This window comes from Hyperolius riggenbachi, chromosome 2 (genome assembly GCF_040937935.1).
Source record: "Hyperolius riggenbachi isolate aHypRig1 chromosome 2, aHypRig1.pri, whole genome shotgun sequence".
Classification (NCBI taxonomy): Eukaryota; Metazoa; Chordata; class Amphibia; order Anura; family Hyperoliidae; genus Hyperolius; species Hyperolius riggenbachi.
Genome location: NC_090647.1, coordinates 568573284 through 568589702, shown reverse-complemented (window position 1 = coordinate 568589702; position 16419 = coordinate 568573284). Strand labels below are relative to the sequence as shown.

Sequence of the window (16419 nt, the reverse complement as noted above, 5' to 3'; positions counted from 1 at the left end):
CCTACAAAGTTACAGTAAGCAGCTTGATTGACATGTTTCGACGGCTCGGCCGTCTTCTTCAGAATCGATGTGACAGATGATGTCATGTCTGCAGTGTCAGTACGCTGGTGATGTCACAGACGATGTCATGTCTGCAGTGTCAGTACGCTGGTGATGTCACAGATGATGTCATGTCTGCAGTGTCAGTACGCTGGTGATGTCACAGATGATGTCATGTTTTCAGTGTCAGTACGCTGGTGATGTCACAGATGATGTCATGTCTGCAGTGTCAGCGGACCGGTGATGTCACACATGATGTCATGTCTGCAGTGTCAGTACGCTGGTGATGTCACAGACGATGTCATGTCTGCAGTGTCAGTACGCTGGTGATGTCACACATGATGTCATGTCTGCAGTAGCAGTACGCCGGTGATGTCACAGATGATGTCATGTCTGCAGTATCAGCGGACCGGTGATGTCACACATGGGGCTCGATTCACAAAGCGGTGCTAACCCAGTTAGCACGCCTAAAAGACTTTAGGCATGATAACCATTGCACCACGCTGGTGAAAAGCCAGTTTAGGCATGATAAGTTTAGGTGTGATAAGTTTAGGTGTGATAAGTTTAGGCGTGATAAGTTTAGACAAGTGTAGATAGCGTGCAAAGTCCCGCACGCAAAGCAGCGCCATTAAACTCTATGCAAAGTGCACCAGACTTTGCTAGCGCAAAACTTTTGATCAGCTGTGCACTGCGGTGCTAACGCAGTTGGTGCTTAAACTTATCATGCCTAAACTTATCACACCTAAACTTATCATGCCTAAACTTATCACACCTAAACTTATCACACCTAAACTTATCATGCCTAAACTGAGTTTAGGCGTGATAAAGGGCTTTTCACCAGGGTGCTAACTGTTAGCACCGCTTTGTGAATCAGGCCCATGATGTCATGTCTGCAATGTCAGTACGCCGGTGATGTCACACATGATGTCATGTCTGCAGTGTCAGTACGCTGGTGATGTCACAGATGATGTCATGTCTGCAGTGTCAGTACGCTGGTGATGTCACAGACGATGTCATGTCTGCAGTGTCAGTACGCTGGTGATGTCACAGATGATGTCATGTCTGCAGTGTCAGTACGCTGGTGATGTCACAGACGATGTCATGTCTGCAGTGTCAGTACGCTGGTGATGTCACAGACGATGTCATGTCTGCAGTGTCAGTACGCTGGTGATGTCACAGATGATGTCATGTCTGCAGTGTCAGTACGCTGGTGATGTCACAGATGATGTCATGTCTGCAGTAGCAGTACGCCGGTGATGTCACAGATGATGTCATGTCTGCAGTGTCAGTACGCTGGTGATGTCAGAGTATCCAGGCAGCGTGGGAGGATAGGGACCGATCAGCCTGGAGGGGGCCTATTTTTTTTACTTTTACATATCCCAGGTTTCCTTTAAAGTACACCTGAAATAAGAGGGATATGGAGACTGCCATATTTTTTTTTTTTATAAGCAATACCAGTTGCCCGGCAGCCTTGCTGATCTCTCTGGCTGTAGTAGTGTCTGAATCACACCCTGAAACAAGCATGCAGCTAATCCAGTCATACTTCAGTCAGAGCACCTGATCTGCATGCTTGTTCAGGGGCTGTGGCTAAAAGTATTAGAGGCAGAGAATCAGCGGGACAGCCAGGTAATGTGCATTGTTTAGCAGGAAATCAATATGGCAGCCCCCATATCCCTCTCAGGTCAGTTGTCCTTTGACGCCGGTTGGATACCTGGTCAGTGCGACTGCGATGTGATGCTCCGCCCCATTGCATCACACAAATTGTTACTCATATGACCCTGCCCAAGACTGTGCCGACAGGGTCATATGCATAATCCGGGCCTAATGCCACACCAGCATGCCCCTCACACGCCCTTCACTGCCCCTCACCGCCCTTCAGCCAGTCACACACACCCCCGCATGCCCCTCACCCAGTCACACACACACCCTCATACCCCCTCGCACGCCCTCCACCGCCCCTCACCGCCCTTCAGCCAGTCACACACACCCCCGCATACCCCTCACACACCCTTCACCGCCCCTCACCAAGTCACACACACCCCCGCATACCCCTCGCACGCCCTTTACCGCCCCTCACCCAGTCACACACACCCCCGCATACCCCTCGCACGCCGTTCACCGCCCCTCACCCAGTCACAGACACCTTCTGATAAACCCCAAACTAGGATCTTCAATAACGTCTCTTCTCCACCGACCTCTGGCTATGAAACTGCAGAAAATCAGCCACAAATATCTGTATTCTGTCTATTTTCAGATGGTTATGAATTCATCCAGATTCTGAAGGAAGTGGCCAGAGAAAACACTGAAAACCCAGAACTGAGCATCATCTGGATCGACCCCGATGACTTCCCCCTGGTCAGTTTACCTGCTTTTCCTCCGTGATGTCCCCAATATAATCTGCCACTGCGTGCCCTGCCTGCAAAACGCTATAGATTGCGTGATCACCAGAGGAGCTCACACTCTAATCCTACCATATCATTATTATGTATTTATATAGCACTGACATTTCTGCAGCACATTACATAATACATGGTCATGTCACTGACTGTCCTCAGAGGAGCTCACACTCTAATCCTACCATAGTCATAATCTAATGTCCTACCATATTATTATTATGTATTTATATAGCACTGACATCTTCTGCAGCACATTACAGAGTACATAGTCATGTCACTGACTGTCCTCAGAGGAGCTCACACTCTAATCCTACCATAGTCATAATCTAATGTCCTACCATATTATTATTATGTATTTATATAGCACTGACATCTCCTGCAGCACATTACAGAGTACATAGTCATGTCACTGACTGTCCTCAGAGGAGCTCACACTCTAATCCTACCATAGTCACAGTGTAATGTCCTACCATATTATTATTATGTATTTATATAGCACTGACATCTTCTGCAGCACATTACAGAGTACATAGGCATGTCACTGACTGTCCTCAGAGGAGCTCACACTCTAATCCTACCATAGTCACAGTGTAATGTCCTACCATATTATTATTATGTATTTATATAGCAGTGACATCTTCTGCAGCACATTACAGACTACATAGTCATGTCACTGACTGTCCTCAGAGGAGCTCACAATCTAATCCTACCATAGTCTAATGTCCTACCATATTATTATTATGTATTTATATAGCACTGACATCTTCTGCAGCACATTACAGAGTACATAGTCATGTCACTGACTGTCCTCAGAGGAGCTCACACTCTAATCCTACCATAGTCACAGTGTAATGTCCTACCATATTATTATTATGTATTTATATAGCCCTGACATCTCCTGCAGCACATTACAGAGTACATAGTAATGTCACTGACTGTCCCCAGAGGAGCTCACAATCTAATCCTACCATAGTCATAGTCTAATGTCCTCCCATATTATTATTATGTATTTATATAGCACTGACATCTTCTGCAGCACATTACAGACTACATAGTCATGTCACTGACTGTCCTCAGAGGAGCTCACAATCTAATCCTACCATAGTCTAATGTCCTCCCATATTATTATTATGTATTTATATAGCACTGACATCTTCTGCAGCACATTACAGAGTACATAGTCATGTCACTGACTGTCCTCAGAGGAGCTCACACTCTAATCCTACCATAGTCACAGTGTAATGTCCTACCATATTATTATTATGTATTTATATAGCCCTGACATCTCCTGCAGCACATTACAGAGTACATAGTAATGTCACTGACTGTCCTCAGAGGGACTCACAATCTAATCCTACCATAGTCATAGTGTAATGTCCTACCATATTATTATTATGTATTTATATAGCCCTGACATCTCCTGCAGCACATTACAGAGTACATAGTCATGTCACTGACTGTCCCCAGAGGAGCTCACAATCTAATCCTACCATAGTCATAGTCTAATGTCCTCCCATATTATTATTATGTATTTATATAGCACTGACATCTTCTGCAGCACATTACAGACTACATAGTCATGTCACTGACTGTCCTCAGAGGAGCTCACAATCTAATCCTACCATAGTCTAATGTCCTACCATATTATTATTATGTATTTATATAGCACTGACATCTTCTGCAGCACATTACAGAGTACATAGTCATGTCACTGACTGTCCTCAGAGGAGCTCACACTCTAATCCTACCATAGTCACAGTGTAATGTCCTACCATATTATTATTATGTATTTATATAGCCCTGACATCTCCTGCAGCACATTACAGAGTACATAGTAATGTCACTGACTGTCCTCAGAGGGACTCACAATCTAATCCTACCATAGTCATAGTGTAATGTCCTACCATATTATTATTATGTATTTATATAGCCCTGACATCTCCTGCAGCACATTACAGAGTACATAGTCATGTCACTGACTGTCCCCAGAGGAGCTCACAATCTAATCCTACCATAGTCATAGTCTAATGTCCTCCCATATTATTATTATGTATTTATATAGCCCTGACATCTTCTGCAGCACATTACAGAGTACATAGTCATGTCACTGACTGTCCTCAGAGGAGCTCACACTCTAATCCTACCATAGTCACAGTGTAATGTCCTACCATATTATTATTATGTATTTATATAGCCCTGACATCTCCTGCAGCACATTACAGAGTACATAGTAATGTCACTGACTGTCCTCAGAGGAGCTCACAATCTAATCCTACCATAGCCATAGACTTATGTCCTACCATATTAATATTATGTATTTATATAGCACTGACATCTTCTGCAGCACATTACAGAGTACATAGTCATGTCACTGACTGTCCTCAGAGGAGCTCACAATCGAATCCTACCATAGTCATAGTGTAATGTCCTACCATATTATTATTATGTATTTATATAGCCTGGCCCCTGACATCTCCTGCAGCACATTACAGAGTACATAGTCATGTCACTGACTGTCCTCAGAGGAGCTCACACTCTAATCCTACCATAGTCATAGTCTAATGTCCTACCATATTATTATTATTATGTATTTATATAGCACTGACATCTTCTGCAGCACATTACAGAGTACATAGTCATGTCACTGACTGTCCTCAGAGGAGCTCACAATCTAATCCTACCATAGTCATAGCCTAATGTCCTACCATATTATTATTATTATGTATTTATATAGCACTGACATCTTCTGCAGCACTGTACACAGTACATAGTTATGTCACTGACTGTCCTCAGAGGAGCTCACACTCTAATCCTACCATAGTCATAGTCTAATGTTCTACCATATTATTATTATGTATGTATACAGCACTGACATCTTCTGCAGCACTGTACAGAGTCCATAGTCATGTCACTGACTGCCCTCAGAGGAGCTCACAACCTAATCCTACCATAGTCATAGTCTAAAGTCCTACCATATTATTATTATGTATTTATATAGCACTGACATCTTCTGCAGCACATTACAGAGTACATAGTCATGTCACTGACTGTCCTCAGAGGAGCTCACACTCTAATCCTACCATAATCATAGTCTAATGTCCTACCATATTATTATTATGTATTTATATAGCACTGACATCTCCTGCAGCACATTACAGAGTACATAGTCATGTCACTGACTGTCCTCAGAGGAGCTCACACTCTAATCCTACCATAGTCATAGTCTAATGTCCTACCATATTATTATTATGTATATATATAGCACTGACATCTCCTGCAGCACATTACAGAGTACAGTCATGTCACTGACTGTCCTCAGAGGAACTCACACTCTAATCCTACCATAGTCATAGTCTAATGTCCTACCATATTATTATTATGTATTTATATAGCACTGACATATCCTGCAGCACATTACTAAGTACACAGTCATGTCACTGACTGTCCTCAGAGGAGCTCACACTCTAATCCTACCATAATCATAGTCTAATGTCCTACCATATTATTATTATGTATTTATATAGCACTGACATTTCTGCAGCACATTACAGAGTACATAGTCATGTCACTGACTGTCCTCAGAGGAACTCACAATCTAATCCTACCATAGTCATAGTGTAATGCCCTACCATATTATTATTATGTATTTATATAGCACTGACATCTTCTGCAGCACATTACAGAGTACATAGTCATGTCACTGACTGTCCTCAGAGGAACTCACAATCTAATCCTACCATAGTCATAGTGTAATGCCCTACCATATTATTATTATGTATATATATATAGCACTGACATCTTCTGCAGCACATTACAGAGTACATAGTCATGTCACTGACTGTCCTCAGAGGAACTCACAATCTAATCCTACCATAGTCCTAGTCTAATGTCCTACCATATTATTATTATGTATTTACAGTGGTGTGAAAAACTATTTGCCCCCTTCCTGATTTCTTATTCTTTTACATGTTTGTCACACTTAAATGTTTCTGCTCATCAAAAACCGTTAACTATTAGTCCATGATAACATAATTGAACACAAAATGCAGTTTTAAATGATGGTTTTTATTATTTAGTGAGAAAAAAAAACTCCAAACCTACATGGCCCTGTGTGAAAAAGAAATTGCCCCCTGAACCTAATAACTGGTTGGGCCACCCTTAGCAGCAATAACTGCAATCAAGCGTTTGCGATAACTTGCAACGAGTCTTTTACAGCGATCTGGAGGAATTTTGGCCCACTCATCTTTGCAGAATTGTTGTAATTCAGCTTTATTTGAGGGTTTTCTAGCATGAACCGCCTTTTTAAGGTCATGTCACAACATCTCAATAGGATTCAGGTCAGGACTTTGACTAGGCCACTCCAAAGTCTTCATTTTGTTTTTCTTCAGCCATTCAGAGGTGGATTTGCTGGTGTGTTTTGGGTCATTGTCCTGCTGCTGCTGCTGCAACAACAACAACAACAACAAATAACATTTGTAAAGCGCTTTTCTCCCATGGGACTCAAAGCGCATAAGCATGGCTCCGACCATCGTGGTACAGAGGAAGAATTTTATAAGTCTGGAAATGCCAGGCTAAACAGGTGGCTTTTCAGTTTGGATTTGAATAGCTCCAGGGATGGTGCTGTCTTTACTGGGTGTGGCAGGGAGTTCCAAAGAGTAGGGGCAGCATGACAGAAGGCTCTATCTCCAGATTTTTTGAGGTGCACTCTGGGAGTGACCAAGTTTATAGAACTTGCTGATCTGAGGTTGTGAGAGGTGTGGTGCAGCTTCAGCAAGTCCTTCATGTATCCCCAGGGCCGGATTTCTGGCAAGGCCACATAGGCCATGGCCTAGGGCACCAGAAGTTTAAGGGCGGCTCAGTGAGGAGCAGTAAAGCTGTTCTTTGCAGCCATCCTATCTACAAAGACAGCTTTAACCTTTGAACTCTCTGTCCTGTACTTGTGTAGGCCCTGCAAGATCTGTAAGCTCTATCCTGCCCGGTATACATCAGCCTAACTCTTATGGTGACACAATGGGTCCATCATTAATGAGATGGCAAACATAACATAAAAGTTCTTAAGCAAAACATAATTTATAATCTATACGCATATTACTAAAATAGTTATTGTCTGTGACATCCAATGATGGAAAGTAAGTAGAATTCTCATGGGGGGCGGGCACGCAGAGATAACAACCATACAGACCGTATAGTTGGCCTTGGGCGGTAAAAAGTACAAATCCGGCCCTGTGTATCCCGGGCCCAGATTGTGCAGGGATTTGAATGTCAGCAGTCCAATCTTGAAGAGTATTCTCCATTCTACTGGTAGCCAGTGCAGTGAGCGAAGGATCGGTGTAATGTGACAGTGGCGAGGCTGGTTGGTTAGCAATCTGGCAGCAGCATTCTGCACTAATTGCAGGCGACGCAGGTCCTTTTTGGGGAGGCCAGCATAAAGGGCATTGCAGTAGTCCAGCCGTGATGTGATGAAGGCGTGGACTAGGGTTGGAAGATCCTCTGGGGGAATCAGATGTTTAATCTTTGCAATGTTCTTCAGATGAAAGAAGGAAGATTTAACTACAGATGAAATTTGGTTTCTGAAACTCAATTCCCTATCCATTAGTACGCCAAGGCTGCGCACAAGGTTGGAGCTGTTTATGTTTGAATTCCCAATCCTGATTGGTGTTGCTTTAGGATACAGCAGTTTTGATGGCGAGTGTTGGCTTTGGACAAAAAGGACCTCAGTTTTGTGCTGCAGCACCCAAGATCACTTCAGCTTGAGTTGACGAACAGATGGCCGGACATTCTCCTTCAGGATTTTTTGGTAGACAGTAGAATTCATGGTTCCATCTATCACAGCAAGCCTTCCAGGTCCTGAAGCAGCAAAACAACCCCAGACCATCACACTACCACCACCGTATTTTACTGTTGGTATAATGTTCTTTTGCTGAAATGCTGTGTTACTTCTAGTTCTACGCCAGATGTAACGGGACACGCACCTTCCAAAAAGTTCAACTTTTGTCTCGTCGGTCCACAAGGTATTTTCCCAAAAGTCTTGGCACTCATTGAGATGTTTTTTAGCAAAATTGAGATGAGCCTTAATGTTCTTTTTGCTTAAAAGTGGTTTAGGCCTTGGATATCTGCCATGCAGGCCGTTTTTGCTCAGTCTCTTTCTTATGGTGGAGTCGTGAACACTGACCTTAATTGAGGCAAGTGAGGCCTGCAGTTCTTTCGATGTTGTCCTGGGGTCTTTTGTGGCCTCTCGGATGAGTTTTCTCAGCGCTCTTGGGGTAATTTCGGTCGGCCAGCCACTCCTGGGAAGGTTCATCACTGTTCCATGTTTTTGCCATTTGTGGATAATGGCTCTCACTGTGGTTCGCTGGAGTCCCAAAGCTTTAGAAATGGCTTTATAACCTTTACCAGACTGATAGATCTCAATTACTTTTGTTCTCATTTGTTCCTGAATTTCTTTGGATCTTGGCATGATGTCTAGCTTTTGAGGTGCTTTTGGTCTACTTCTCTGTGTCAGATAGCTCCTATTTAAGTGATTTCTTGATTGAAACAGGTGTGGCAGTAATCAGGCCTGGGGGTGACTACAGAAATTGAACTCAGGTGTGATAAGCCACAGTTAAGTTATTTTTTAACAAGGGGGGCAATCACTTTTTCACACAGGGCCATGTAGATTTGGAGTTTTTTTTCTCACTAAATTATAAAAACCATAATTTAAAACTGCATTTTGTGTTCAATTATGTTATCTTTGACTAATAGTTAACGGTTTTTGATGAGCAGACACATTTAAGTGTGACAAACATGCAAAAGAATAAGAAATCAGGAAGGGGGCAAATAGTTTTTCACACCACAGTATATAGCACTGACATTTTCTGCAGCACATTACAGAGTACAGAGTCATGTCACCAACTGTCCTCAGAAGGCGTATGAGAGGAATCGGTGTGGGAGACTTGGGCGCAGGATACAGCCGGTATATGGCTGATCCTGCTGCTGCACAAATCCCGGCCGTGTTAAATACTATACCCCCTCCAGGCCACTATGGATGGTGGGGAATGAAATTGCTGGAAGCCGAATTATTGTGTTTTAAAAGTAACTTCAGCTCTGTCTTCTGGCAGCTCCAAATTTACTCCCTGTGCGCTGAAGTCTCCTGCGCTGGGCTCACTGTGTTCGTTCAGAGAAGCTCACAATCTAATATTTAAATGTTGTCTAGTCTAATGTGGGGGAACCAGTTAACTTATCATTCTGTTTTTGGAATCATTGAGGACCCCAAATTGCCTGCAGGAAACCCCTAGAGGCACACGCAGACTACATGCAGATAGTGTCCTCCCCTCTAGTGCTTTAGTGCTGTCTACTACATCATTTTTATATTGAGTTATGATGTAATTCTGTATTTTATGATAATATTCTGTGTTTGTAACGTTATGCTTTGTGTGTGATTATGGCGTCACAATGATGACCTGTCTCCCTCTTACAGTTGGTGACCTACTGGGAGAGAACATTCCACATTGACCTCTTCAGGCCTCAGATAGGAGTTGTCAATGTTACAGATGTGAGTATGACACAAGCCCCTCCTCCTGACATAGGCTGGGTGCACACTTGGCGGTGCGGAAAAGGTTGCATTCGATTGCATATGCGTTTGTGTGTTTTTATTGAGTTTTCTGTGCGTTTTCATTTTGTGTTTTTTTTACCCGCACGTGCAGTTTTCTTGCGTTTTGTGTGCGTTTTAATGCGTATGTGGTTCACATTTACCAAACACATATTCATTTTGTATGAGTTTTCCATGCATTTTTTTAAAATGCGTTTTATGCAAATCACTAGGAAATCAACAGGAAGTGCAAAACATCACCAACCTTGTTTAAAAAGTTTTCACTATGTGCATATTTGATGCGTTTTTGAAAAGTATGCAACAAAACCAGCGTTTTAAAAAAAAAAAAACACACATTGCAAAACGCAAGTATATGTGTTCTTACATGCGCCCTCACTCTGGGTAGGCAATCATATTACATAGATGTGTACAATCAGAATTATATCATTAATAGACACCGATAGGACATACTGTAGGCATAGGAATGCTGCACAGATATATGTAACCAGTGGCTGGGCTGGTTTTGGTGGAAGGTAAGAGAGAGGCGTAAAATGATCCAATGGAACCTGTGCCCCTATCTGTAGTGTCATCCTGCTCGTCTGCACATGCCTGTGGTCTTCATATCCAGGCAGAGAATTCGTATTATTATCAACATGTCAGTCCTTCCCCAGACTCAGCCTTTATGATGCTGCTTATCTGTCTAAATGCAGTGGACAGAGCTTATACTGTGGCAATTACCACTGATGGACTGATGTAAGATCGACTCTCACCACTTATCGTAGTCAGGGCTCTGGCCAGCCTCAGTAGTCCAGGCATGGTCAGGGCTCTTGCTGGCCTCAGTAGTCCAGGCATGGTCAGGGCTCTGGCTGGCCTCAGTAGTCCAGGCATGGTCAGGGCTCTGGCTGGCCTCAGTAGTCCAGGCATGGTCAGGGCTCTGGCTGGCCTCAGTAGTCCAGGCATGGTCAGGGCTCTGGCTGGCCTCAGTAGAAGACTCAATGTCAGGACTCTGACCAGCCTCAGTAGTCCAGACATGGTCAAGGCTCTGGCCGGCCTCATTAGTCCAGGCATAGTCAGGGCTCTGGCTGGCCTCAGTAGTCCAGGCATAGTCAGGGCTCTGGCTTGCCTCAGTAGTCCAGGCATGGTCAGGGCTCTGGCTGGCCTCAGTAGTCCAGGCATGGTCAGGGCTCTGGCTGGCCTCAGTAGTCAAGGCATGGTCAGGGCTCTGGCTGCCCTCAATATAAGATTTATAATCCTTGTTCAGGCCGTTTTCAACACACCAGTCATGGCCTGTGCTCTGCCTGCTTTCTAGTTGCACTAGAAAAAAACTTAAAGGAATACTGTAGGGGGGTCGGGGGAAAATGAGTTAAACTTACCCGTGGCTTCTAATGGTCCCCCACAGACATCGTGTGCAGCCACTCACCGATGCTCCGGTCCCCGCTTCCGGTTCACTTCTGGAATTTCTGAGTTTAAAGTCTGAAAACCACTGCGCCTGCGTTGCCGTGTCCTTGCTTCCACTGACGTCACCAGGAGTGTATTGCACAGGCCCAGTATGGTCTGTGTCTGCGCAGTAGGCTCCTGGTGACGTCAGCGGGAGCGAGAACATGGCAACGCAGGTACAGTGGTTTTCAGACTTTTAAGTCGGAAATTCCAGAAGTGAACCGCGGAGGTGAGTGGCTGCGCGGGGCACAGGATGTCTGTGGGGGGCGGAGCATCGGGGAGTGGTTGGGCGGGCACAGGATGTCTGCAGGGGACCATTAGAATCCCCTGGTAAGTTCAACTCATTTTCCCCCGACCCCCCCACAGTATTTCCTTTAAAGGGAAGGTCCAAGCAAAAAAAAAAAATGAGTTTCACTTACCTGGGGCTTCTACCAGCCCCATGCAGCCATCCTGTGCCCTTGTAGTGACTCACTGCTGCTCCAGTCCCCCGCTGGCAGCTTTCTGACCTCGGAGGTCAGGGCCGAATTGCGTACATTTTTACACATTCCCGCTAGTGCAGGAACATTAACGCATACATTTTTACGCGTTAGTGGTGCAACGAGTACATTTTTGTTCCTGCACTAGCTGGAATGCGTAAAAATGTATGCAATGTGGCCCTGACCTCCGAGGTCAGAAAGCTGCCAGCGGGGGACTGGAGCAGCAGAGAGTGACTACAAGGGCACAGGATGGCTACATGGGGCTGGTAGAAACCCCAGGTAAGTAAAACTCATTTTTTTTTTTTTGCTTGGACCTTCCCTTTAAGGAAGAAAACTTTTTTTAGTAGAAAACTTGAAGAAAAAATAAAATTGAATAGGGGCCTAATTGGCTGCTGTTAAAAAGAATGGCAATATTTGGGTAATTTCTTTAACTCTAAGCTTGTTCTTGTGTAGGCTGATAGTGTGTGGATGGACATGGAAGATGCAGAAGACCTGCCATCTCCATCTGAGCTGGAACAGTGGATTGAAGATGTGTTGTCTGGAAAGGTCAACACTGAGGATGATGACGATGATGACGATGATGACGATGACGACGACGATGATGACGACGACGAAGATGATGATGATGATGACGATGACGATGACGATGATAACGACGACGATGATGACGACGACGATGACGACGATGATGACGATTAAAATGTAACTTTGATCAGATTCTATACAAGAACTTGTCTGTCTTTTTAAGGAGTTTTTCTATCGCGGTGTCTTTCAGCATCAAATCTGATATATTTATTATGAAATGAGCCATGGAATCCTCATTTATGCTGGAAGCAGAACTGCAGATTGTGTATGTTCTTACAGGGGTATTTTCCATATGAGTGAATAAAGATGCTGTGAGAGGGAAGCCGCTTGGTGTTTGTCTTATCTCTACATTTATGTCCATCGTGACCAAGGAGGACAATGTGCTCAAGATTGAGGAGAAGCCTCTACAAGCTATTATTTTTATTTATATAGGGCCAACATCTTCTGTAGCGCTGTACAGAGTACAACACAAATATTGGGGAACATTAGGGTTTCCCCCTCCATCAACATCTTCAAGAAGTCCCTCAAAACTCACCTTTTCACTCTGGCCTACCACCCAGGGCCGGGCCGAGGCATAGGCTGGAGAGGCTTCAGTCTCAGGGCGCAGTGTAGGAGGGGGCGCAGAATTCATTCAGCTGTCATTCCTAATTGTGTATGAAGCAGTAAGAAATAAGAAAAGGGGATACATAGCAGTGACTGCAAGCCATATAACTAGATATTAAGGTGTTGGGGAGGTTGTGGGCAATGTGGCCCTCTTAGTGTAATAGCAATCAGTGTGTGACGGCTGGGGTGGGAGGGATGGAGGGGCCTCTTAGTGTAATAGCAATCAGTGTGTGACGGCTGGGGTGGGAGGGATGGGGAGGGGCCTCTTAGTGTAATAGCAATCAGTGTGTGACAGCTGGGGTGGGCGGGATGGGGGAGGGGCCTCTTAGTGTAATAGTAATCAGTGTGTGACGGCTGATGTGGGAGGGATGGAGGAGGGGCCTCTTAGTCTAATAGCAATCAGTGTGTGACGGCTGGGGTGAGAGGGATGGGGAGGAGCCTCTTAGTGTAATAGCAATCAGTGTGTGACGGCTGGGGTGGGAGGGATGGGGGAGGGGCCTCTTAGTGTAATAGCAATCAGTGTGTGACGGCTGGGGTGGGAGGGATGGAGGGGCCTCTTAGTGTAATAGCAATCAGTGTGTGACGGCTGGGGTGGGAGGGATGGGGGAGGGGCCTCTTAGTGTAATAGCAATCAGTGTGTGACAGCTGGGGTGGGAGGGATGGGGGAGGGGCCTCTTAGTGTAATAGCAATCAGTGTGTGATGGCTGGGGTGGGAGCAGGGGTCTAGTCCTGGAAAAAGAAGTGAGTGTACTCACCCGGAAAACCGCGCGGGGCGCCAAAAAGTGGGCGTGGTCAAGCATAATGTGGGCGTGGCAATGGGTGGGGCCAAATATACATGACCTTAGCAGTGATGTAAAAGGTCTGCCGGGGAAGTTTGAGCTCTGCTGTAGTGTATCCCCCCAAAATAGATGTAATCTGACAGCATTTCACCAAAAAGACACATAATCTGGTAGAAGTTCCTCCAAAATACAGATAATATGGAAGTGGTTCCCCCAAAATAGATGTAATCTGGCAGCAGCGATTCCCCCAACATACACATAATTTGGAAGCAGTTCCCCAAAATACGCGAAACCTGGCAGCGGATCACCCAAAATACACGTAACACCCAAAATACATATGATCTGGCAGCAGTGGTCCCCCAAACATACACAATCTGGCAGCAGTTCCCCAAAATACGCATAATCTGGCAGCAGCCGTTCCCCTAACATACACATAATCTGGCAGCTGTTTCCCAAAATACATAACAGCAGATAATCTGACAGCAGTTCCCCCAAAATAGGTACCCCCAGCATAGGTAGCCAGGTCTATAGGTGTCCCCAGTATAAGTAGCCATGAGTATAGCAGTCCCCAGTATATGTAGCCAGAGGTATATGTGCCTAGTATATGTAGCCAGGGGTATATATCCCTAGTATATGTAGCCAGGGTTATACGTGCCCAGTATATGTATCCAGGGGTATACGTGCCCAGTATATGTAGCCAGGGGTATACGTGCCCACTATATGTAGTCAGGGGGGTATATGTGCCCAGTATATGTAGCCAGGGGTATATATGCCCAGTATATGTAGTCAGGGGGTATATATGCCCAGTATATGTAGCCAGGGGTATATATGCCCAGTATATGTAGCCAGGGGTATATATGCCCAGTATATGTAGCCAGGTGTATATATGCCCAGTATATGTAGCCAGGGGTATATATGCCCAGTATATATAGCCAGGGGTATATATGCCCAGTATATGTAGCCAGGTGTATATATGCCCAGTATATGTAGCCAGGGGTATATATGCCCAGTATATGTAGGCAGGGGTATATATGCCCAGTATATGTAGCCAGGGGTATATATGCCCAGTATATGTAGCCAGGTGTATATATGCCCAGTATATGTAGCCAGGGGTATATATGCCCAGTATATGTAGGCAGGGGTATATGTGCCCATATGTAGCCAGGGGTATATGTGCCCATATGTAGTCAGGGGTATATGTGCCCATATGTAGCCAGGGGTATATGTGCCCATATGTAGCCAGGGGTATATGTGCCCATATGTAGCCAGGGGTATATGTGCCCAGTATATGTAGGCAGGGGTATATGTGCCTAGTATATGTAGGCAGGGGTATATGTGCCCATATGTAGCCAGGGGTATATGTGCCCATATGTAGCCAGGGGTATATGTGCCCATATGTAGCCAGGGGTATATGTGCCCATATGTAGCCAGGGGTATATATGCCCAGAATAGGTGTCCCCCAGCAGGAGGGGAGCAGCGCTGTGGAAGGAGAGCTGTGAGCAGCACCTTAGGGTGCTCTCCTTTCCTCGCTCTCCCCTCCTGAAGTAATGTGCGCGCAGCCGGCAGCGGGCGGGACTTACCTCTCCTCGTCGTCGGATCTCCGGATCTGCGTGCCGCAAGTCTGGTCTGATACAGACCAGAGCAGCTGCACGCAGATCCGACGCCGGAACGAGGAGAGGTAAGTCCCGCCCGCTGCCGGCTGCCTGCACTTTACTTCAGGAGGGGAGAGCGAGGGAAAGAGAGCACCTAAGGTGAGGGGAGGGGGGGGAAATGGCCCCCCCTTCTCCACCGCTGCTCACAGCTCTCTTTCCACTGCGCTGCTCCCCTCCGAACATGGCAGGGTGAACGGCGTCCACCCCAGGGAAATAGTAAGTGGACGCCGTTCACCCGCGTCCACGCACCACTCGACCCCTGGGTGGGAGGGATGGAGGGGCGCACTTTGGTGTCTCAGCCTTGGGTGCTGGAGGAACTTGTCCCGCCTCTGCTACCACCCCTCACAAGTGCTCTAAACCGGCAGCTGAACTCTGGTCTCCTACCTCTCGTGTCCTTACCTCTCCCTGTAGATTGTAAGCCTTTGGGTAGGGTCCTCCTCCTTTTGTGTCCTACCTATTCATGCACCTCCATCACTGTGCACCCATGCTATGCATCTGAGTGAGCTCAACTTGCCTAATCTCCATGCTCCCCTCCAGTGACTAAGCATTACCTTGCAAAATACGAGACTGAACAGAGGTGCCAAAAGGTTGAAAGCAAGGATTAAAATGTTAAAAAATGCTTAGGAGGCAGTGGTGGACTTACCTCCTTCAAGCAGACACAGGCAACTGTGTATTTCAACAAAATGAATTTATTGGTACACTCCAGGGTATTGCTTACAACGCGTTTCGCAGGACTAAGCCCGCTTCATCAGGCAGTATAGCTAGGAGTACACAGCAAAATGTCGGAAACGCACTTGGTGCTTTTCTGATATTTTGCTGTGTACTCCTAGCTATACTGCCTGATGAAGCGGGCTTAGTCCTGCGAAACGTGTTGTAAGCAATACC

The 16419-nt window shown here is 45.5% G+C and overlaps 1 protein-coding gene across 1 annotated transcript in view; it reads left to right on the top strand.

The window, feature by feature from the left end:
• Positions 1–12822, top strand: part of CASQ2 (calsequestrin 2) — an 86831-nt gene extending 74009 nt beyond the window's left edge. The window contains exons 9-11 of the mRNA XM_068266310.1: positions 2294–2394; positions 9892–9966; positions 12369–12822. Coding sequence (XP_068122411.1) covers positions 2294–2394; positions 9892–9966; positions 12369–12614 — 422 coding nt within the window. The 3' untranslated portion in view covers positions 12615–12822. The remainder of the gene's footprint in view (positions 1–2293; positions 2395–9891; positions 9967–12368) is intronic.
• Positions 12823–16419: the final 3597 nt, after the last annotated feature.